This window comes from Macrobrachium rosenbergii, chromosome 48 (assembly GCF_040412425.1).
Source record: "Macrobrachium rosenbergii isolate ZJJX-2024 chromosome 48, ASM4041242v1, whole genome shotgun sequence".
NCBI classification, from domain to species: domain Eukaryota; kingdom Metazoa; phylum Arthropoda; class Malacostraca; order Decapoda; family Palaemonidae; genus Macrobrachium; species Macrobrachium rosenbergii.
This window is the reverse complement of record NC_089788.1, coordinates 9,353,002-9,360,501: the sequence shown is the minus strand read 5'-3', so window position 1 is coordinate 9,360,501 and position 7,500 is coordinate 9,353,002. Positions and strand designations below refer to the sequence as shown.

Genomic DNA, 7,500 nt, shown 5'->3' with positions numbered 1-7,500 from the left:
GGGTGAAGACTGGATCTTATAGTAAACAGGCCATTATTATGCTGTCTAGATTGAGTGCACAGCTTGGGAACGCATTTATATTGTAACTAGATGTCTTCGCAACCGCTTAGCTTAGGGTACTCTGTCAAATTGCCCTTTCACGTCATGGCCCAAATCATATAAGTTATAAAATTCTGCTTCTGCCTCTGTCTTAGGAGGACTTCGAGCCCATCCATAGAAATCTACTTTCTTGCAGCAACATAGCCATTGCCTGTTATTCTTTAACAGGAACACCACGTCTGTAACAGGAACACCACTATCAATGGATCCGTTTGCATTAAAATGACTGCCTGATGAACAGACTTCTCGTGTCCCTTACCTGTAAACTCCGCTTTGAAGATCTCTATGCATTGAAGACTTTCTTTTTACCGTTAAATTATTTGAGTAAACACTGATTTCTTTCCTGTAAATAGATATATAAGTTTTACTTCAGAATGGGTATTGCTTTCTCTCTTTTCTAATCAAGTCATAAAAATTACTTTAAGTTTCAGGAACAAGGAAAATCGCTGTAGGATTTCTTTGAAAATAATGTATTTGGGAGTTTACATTATGTGAACACAAAGGATCATATCAGCCAGAAGACTTCCGCAAGCTGTGGCTGACTCAAAGGTCACTTCAATTAAAAGGCTAACCGTCAGCTTAGTTATGCAACGAACTTCAACTGAAGTGCCTTAAATCTTATAACCTGGCTGATGGGAAAAAATGTAAAATGAAAATTACTTGCTTAAAGTAGAGTGGGTGAGAGCTGACATAAATGTATCCTGGCATCACGCTTGACCCAAAAGAGGTCAAGCTGTTGGCTGTGTCAGAGGTCAATTAGACCATGCTTGACGTCATCCCAGGTAGATGATGAATAGGGGAGAACCCAGTACAGTATGAAGTGGCCAGTCCGTCTACAGACAGGTAACCATATAGTCAGTCTCTCTACTCAACCTAGCAGCTCCCATGTTGCATAGGTTGAGAGCTTTAGTTAGGATGATGCAGAGATACACCCCTGGTTTAGTAATAGAGACATGGAGGGAACGTGAGCATTAAGGTTCAGGTTCTCAAGAAATGACCCGATTTGCCATCCTATGGACGAAATGATTCTAATTAAGCTGACAAAAACGCTCGGAAATTCATGTCTAGAAAGTCATTTGAGATAATGAGGTAGCGGGCTAAAGGAAGATTGGGGAATTTAAGACGCCACAACTAAAAATAAATGGATGTTAGAGAGTTCAGTTATCCAACAAATGGGAATATACTGTTAAGATGGGTCAGATTAGGTTAAGTTGTAATGTCATTCCTTTCCTTATCAGGATTTGCCATCAGTCGCTTTATCCCTTCCTTGTCTTTGCAGGTGACGTGATAGGAGGAAGCCTGAGCATCCGGAGCGGAGGAGGGGGAGGAGGAGAAGGAGGCGGGGGAGGAGGAGGAGGAGGAGGAGGAGGAGCAGGCGACGACGACCCAGGTGTCGGTGGTGTCCGGAGGAGCCTTGGAGGCGGTGGGCGGCGGTGGGTCTAATGCAATGGAACCGCGTTCTGGCCGCCTTCGCCCCCACGCACCGCATCAGGTCACCCTGGCCACTCCCCACAGCCTACACTCTGGCTACACCACCCTCGCCGCCCACCAGCAGCACCCACACCAATCCCACCCACCACCCTACTCCGCCCACACCCCCCACCAGGGTTACCCGCCCTACACGGCGCTCAGTGCTTACCCGTCGCACGGGGGCGGCGCCCATGGCAGTCACTTCCCTTATCCGGGGCACTTCCAGCATCCGACTCTCGGTGGGTACGAGGGTCACGCCAATCTTAACGGTGACCTGACACCGCGCCGGGACGATGAGAGGTCACCCAAGTCGTCGGTTTCCCACCTGTCGCTTCTTTCGACCTTCCCTTGCAGGTGAGTTCGCCCCCCCCTCTCTCTCTCTCTCTCTCTCTCTCTCTCTCTCTCTCTCTCTCTCTCTCTCTCTCTCTCTCACAAACTTACATTCACATATCTGCAATATTCCCTGCTTTTGTATGTTTATTACACGGTGAATGATATTGCAATTGCAATGTTAGAGTATTCTGTGCTTTGTATTTTTCAGTCCATTAGTAATGTGGTATAAAAAACTGTAAGATATGTTTTTATGTCTCTGCACATGCGCATACAAAGCGAGGTACATCAATCAACACACTTTATTGTTTCATGTCTGAGATTATTACTTTTAACATATTTACATTTTTGATAAGGTGGGTTATTACTTCCGTCAACTAAGTTGGAAGCAGGTGAAGTTTTCACTCCTGTCTATGTGCATATTTTGTATGCGTTTGTATGTTCGTGTGATTTTAGTTGTAAGTTAGCAGAACATCTCAGTAACTGATTAACAATTCTTGCCCATCTTTTCTTGTACATGCATGATTTAACGACTTGTCCGCCCGGAAATCATCTTGCCGTTGTTATATTAGTTGGTTTTATCCTCAAAAACTTAAACTCGTCAACCATGCGCAGTAAAATCAGTGGCCACCATTAATAATAATAGCAATTGCTAAGGTGTCAGTTTTATAAATTTATCTAGTTACTGTTGAGTGATCTCACCGGAGTTATGTGCATTACTGAATTCTATTCCTCCATTATTTTAATATATAAGGTATTTTTGTATTGCTTTGTTACGAAATCTGATAAGTGAAAATTAAGTTGATTTGGAAGTAGATTATTTTTAAGTATAATTGCTGTCAGGCTCACATGCAAAGACATTATATATACGTATAGCCATTTTGTTCTGAAACCGTCCTCCACCTGCTAACGAATTTCTTTGCTAAGACCTGATTCCATGTACAAATTATAAAATACATATGCATAATGTTTGTATCTATTGATGTAAAACAATCCCTCAGGAAGTGTTATGAATGTTGTTGATTGAAATTTGAGAGGTTGCAGTGGTAATTTAAATCTCCTTTCCCTTTTCCTCTCATGTATTACCATAATTATTTGTTGGTAACTATTCATTTATACTTAGTAAGGAGACACAGAGGACCTCTATTGGTGACTATGTGAAAAAAACAAAATTTGGCAGTTTCATTTCAAGACAACATGGGAGAAAGGTTCTCAGAACATAATTTCTGGGACGACAAACATTCCCTCTCAGCTTTATTTTGCGCGATTGGAGAGAGCATCTATTGTTCCGCCTGTACCATGTGGGTCATATAAGATGACATAATTTTGTTAGTTGACTTACGCCCTGGGATGATCATGTTCTCCAACCTTGGGCTGTCCCGTAAGCCTCTTTACTGTAGCCTTCCGCAGCGCTGTGCCTTTTTCTGTGTTTGTTCTCAAGTTAGTGTGCCTAGCAGGATAGACTAATTTTTATTAGCAAAAGTTCTGTTAAGTATCCGGAGTTTGTCGCACCACATTCAGTGATGACTACTGTATATTTGATTTCCTGGTAGATGAAACGTGCTTGGCGCTCTCCCTCTTGTTTCTGTGAACTTCAGTGCTGAGCAGAAAAGACTGGATCACTAATGGCAGATCATTTTTAGAATCGGTCAATCTTTCGAGTGTATCTTAACTAATAATGTAACCCTTTCATAGCTTAGTTAACATACTGGATCTTTTTCTTATAGATGTTTTAGTCGTAACTGAAACTAATTTCATTTTTGCTTCGTGAAACCTGCGACTGTTAAATCAGAATAATAAAGTTAGTCCCCTTACCTTTAGATATAGCAGATACAGCAATTACTCCAACTGTTAATCAACCCGTAATAGAAAGCATAGCTGCGTCAGCTACCCTTTAAGGCTGAACAGTTTTTAGTTGTTACTCCTGATGCCTGTCATCCTTAGGCACTTCACCGGAAAGCATGTATAATTGTTTATGAACTATGATCCATATTCTGTTAACTGAAACAGGTATTTCTTGCTGCATAGTAGCGTCCCATTTTTTAAAGAGCAAAGGGCAGTGGTAAATGCAACCTAATGCCCTTTTCGTGCCCAGGCACAAATTCAACGAGAATGAGGAAAAAAAAAAAAGAAATTTTGGGCATAACCACGATTACGGCGATAGACTTCAGTCTTTAAAAAAAAAGAATTGTCATTATTCAAGAATGACAGAGGCAGGAAGAGAATATCAAAGCTTTAAAGGCAGTAGAGGGAAAGAAATAATCACTGAACTGTGTGGCGTTAATGAAAATGAAAATAATTAATAATTTCCCATATTTTGGTAATCATAGAATCAACTAAAAACGATTATTAAATAAAATTATCTAAAAATGAAAAAAGTCCCGTAGGGTGGGTCTGCCCAGACCCAACTTGCACCAGATAGGGTTAAGAGCCTGGCCAGTCTTGGAGGCCTTTGGGCCTCATCCTTGAAGTTCTTGGGCCCTCTCCAGGCCTGCTTCCCCAGCCTGGCAGGATACCTGCCTTCCTCCGAGGAAGCAGCCTCTGGGTCTGACCCTTCCCTTCAAGGCTGCCCTCAAGAGACTGGCCAGCCTTAGAGGACTTTGGGTCTCATCCTTGAAGTTCTTGGGCCCTCTCCAGGCCTGCTTCCCCAGCCTGGCAGGATACCTGCCTTCCTCCGAGGAAGCAGCCTCTGGGTCAGACCCTTCCCTTCAAGGCTGCCCTTAAGAGACTGGCCATCCTTGGAGGACTTTGGGCCTCATCCTTGAAGTTCTTGGGCCCTTTCCAGGCCTGCTTCCCCAGCCTGGCAGGATACCTGCCTTCCTCCGAGGAAGCAGCCTCTGGGTCGGACCCATCCCTTCAAGGCTGCCCACCCATCCCTTCAAGGCTGCCCTCAAGAGACTGGCCAGCCTTGGAGGACTTTGGGTCTCATCCTTGAAGTTCTTGGTCCCTCTCTCCAGGCCCGCTTCCCCAGCCTGGCAGGATACCTGCCTTCCTCCGAGGAAGCAACCTCTGGGTCAGACCCTTCCCTTCAAGGCTGTCCTAAGAGACTGGCCAGCCTAGGAGGACTTTGGGCCTCATCCTTGAAGTTCTTGGACCCTCTCCAGGCCTGCTTCCCCAGCCTGGCAGGATACCTGCCTTCCTCCGAGGAAGCAGCCTCTGAGTTGGACCCTTTCCTTCAAGGCTGCCCTCAAGAGATTGGCTATCCTTCAGGGACTTTGGGTCTCATCCTTGAAGTTCTTGGGCCCTCTCCAGGCCCGCTTCCCCAGCCTGGCAGGATACCTGCCTTCCTCTGAGAAGCAGCCTCTGGGTCAGACCCTTCCCTTCAAGGCTGCCCTTAAGAGACTGGCCATCCTTGGAGGACTTTGGTCCTCATCCTTGAAGTTCTTGGGCCCTCTCCAGGCCTGCTTCCCCAGCCTGGCAGGATACCTGCCTTCCTCCGAGAAGCAGCCTCTGGGTCGGACCCTTCCCTTCAAGGCTGCCGTCAAGAGACTGGCCATCCTTGGAGGACTTTGGGTCTCATCCTTGAAGTTCTTGGGCCCTCTCTGGGCCCGCTTCCCCAGCCTGGCAGGATACCTGCCTTCCTCCGAGGAAGCAGCCTCTGGGTCAGACCCTTCCCTTCAAGGCTGCCCTTAAGAGACTGGCCATCCTTGGAGGACTTTGGGCCTCATCCTTGAAGTTCTTGGGCCCTCTCCAGGCCTGCTTCCCCAGCCTGGCAGGATACCTGCCTTCTTCTGAGGAAGCAGCCTCTGGGTCAGACCCTTCCCTTCAAGGCTGCCCTCAAGAGACTGGCCATCCTTGGAGGACTTTGGGCCTCATCCTTGAAGTTCTTGGGCCCTCTCCAGGCCTGCTTCCCCAGCCTGGCAGGATACCTGCCTTCCTCCGAGGAAGCAACCTCTGGGTCAGACCCTTCCCTTCAAGGCTGTCCTTAAGAGACTGGCCAGCCTAGGAGGACTTTGGGCCTCATCCTTGAAGTTCTTGGACCCTCTCCAGGCCTGCTTCCCCAGCCTGGCAGGATACCTGCCTTCCTCCGAGGAAGCAGCCTCTGGGTCGGACCCTTCCCTTCAAGGCTGCCCTCAAGAGACTGGCCATCCTTGGGGACTTTGGGTCTCATCCTTGAAGTTCTTGGGCCCTCTCAGGCCCGCTTCCCCAGCCTGGCAGGATACCTGCCTTCCTCTGAGGAAGCAGCCTCTGGATCAGACCCTTCCCTTCAAGGCTGCCCTTAAGAGACTGGCCATCCTTGGAGGACTTTGGTCCTCATCCTTGAAGTTCTTGGGCCCTCTCACGGCCTGCTTCCCCAGCCTGGCAGGATACCTGCCTTCCTCCGAGGAAGCAGCCTCTGGGTCGGACCCTTCCCTTCAAGGCTGCCGTCAAGAGACTGGCCATCCTTGGAGGACTTTGGGTCTCATCCTTGAAGTTCTTGGGCCCTCTTCAGGCCCGCTTCCCCAGCCTGGCAGGATACCTGCCTTCCTCCGAGGAAGCAGCCTCTGGGTCAGACCCTTCCCTTCAAGGCTCCCCTTAAGAGACTGGCCATCCTTGGAGGACTTTGGGCCTCATCCTTGAAGTTCTTGGGCCCTCTCCAGGCCTGCTTCCCCAGCCTGGCAGGATACCTGCCTTCTTCCGAGGAAGCAGCCTCTGGGTCGGACCCTTCCCTTCAAGGCTGCCCTCAAGAGACTGGCCATCCTTGGAGGACTTTGGGCCTCATCCTTGAAGTTCTTGGGCCCTCTCCAGGCCTGCTTCCCCAGCCTGGCAGGATACCTGCCTTCCTCCGAGGAAGCAGCCTCTGGGTCAGACCCTTCCCTTCAAGGCTGCCCTCAAGTGACTGGCAAGCCTTGTAGGCTTTTGGGGCCAATCCTTAAAGGGCTTGGGCCCTTTCCATGGGAAGGTCAGACCCATAGGCTGCTTCCTTGGAGGAAGGAAGCGGCATCTGGCTCAGACCCTTCCCTTCAAGGCTGCCCTCAAGAGACTGGCCATCCTTGGGGACTTTGGGTCTCATCCTTGAAGTTCTTGGGCCCTCTCCAGGCCCACTTCCCCAGCCTGGCAGGATACCTGCCTTCCTCCGAGAGGAAGCAGCCTCTGGGTCAGACCCTTCCCTTCAAGGCTGCCCTCAAGAGACTGGCAAGCCTTGTAGGCTTTTGGGGCCAATCCTTAAAGGGCTTGGGCCCTTTCCATGGGAAGGGTCAGACCCATAGGCTGCTTCCTTGGAGGAAGGAAGCGGCCTCTGGGTCGGACCCTTCCCTTCAAGGCTGCCCTCAAGAGACTGGCTATCCTTGGGGGACTTTGGGTCTCATCCTTGAAGTTCTTGGGCCCTCTCCAGGCCCGCTTCCCCAGCCTGGCAGGATACCTGCCTTCCTCCGAGGAAGCAGCCTCTGGGTCAGACCCTTCCCTTCAAGGCTGCCCTCAAGAGACTGGCAAGCCTTGTAGGCTTTTGGGGCCAATCCTTAAAGGGCTTGGGCCCTTTCCATGGGAAGGGTCAGACCCACAGGCTGCTTCCTTGGAGGAAGGAAGCAGCCTCTGGGTCGGACCCTTCCCTTCAAGGCTGCCCTCAAGAGACTGGCCATCCTTGGGGGACTTTGGGTCTCATCCTTGAAGTTCTTGGGCCCT

At 49.1% G+C, this 7,500-nt stretch overlaps 1 protein-coding gene across 2 annotated transcripts in view; it reads left to right on the top strand.

Annotated features, from left to right (window-relative positions):
- Positions 1–1,404: 1,404 nt before the first annotated feature.
- Positions 1,405–7,500, top strand: part of LOC136831246 (1-phosphatidylinositol 4,5-bisphosphate phosphodiesterase epsilon-1-like) — a 417,095-nt gene continuing 410,999 nt past the window's right edge. The window contains exon 1 of one of the 2 annotated variants that reach the window (XM_067091301.1): positions 1,405–1,923. In XM_067091301.1, the coding sequence (XP_066947402.1) occupies positions 1,547–1,923 (377 nt within the window). In that variant the 5' untranslated portion in view covers positions 1,405–1,546. The remainder of the gene's footprint in view (positions 1,924–7,500) is intronic. The other variant, XM_067091300.1, reaches the window with a different exon arrangement.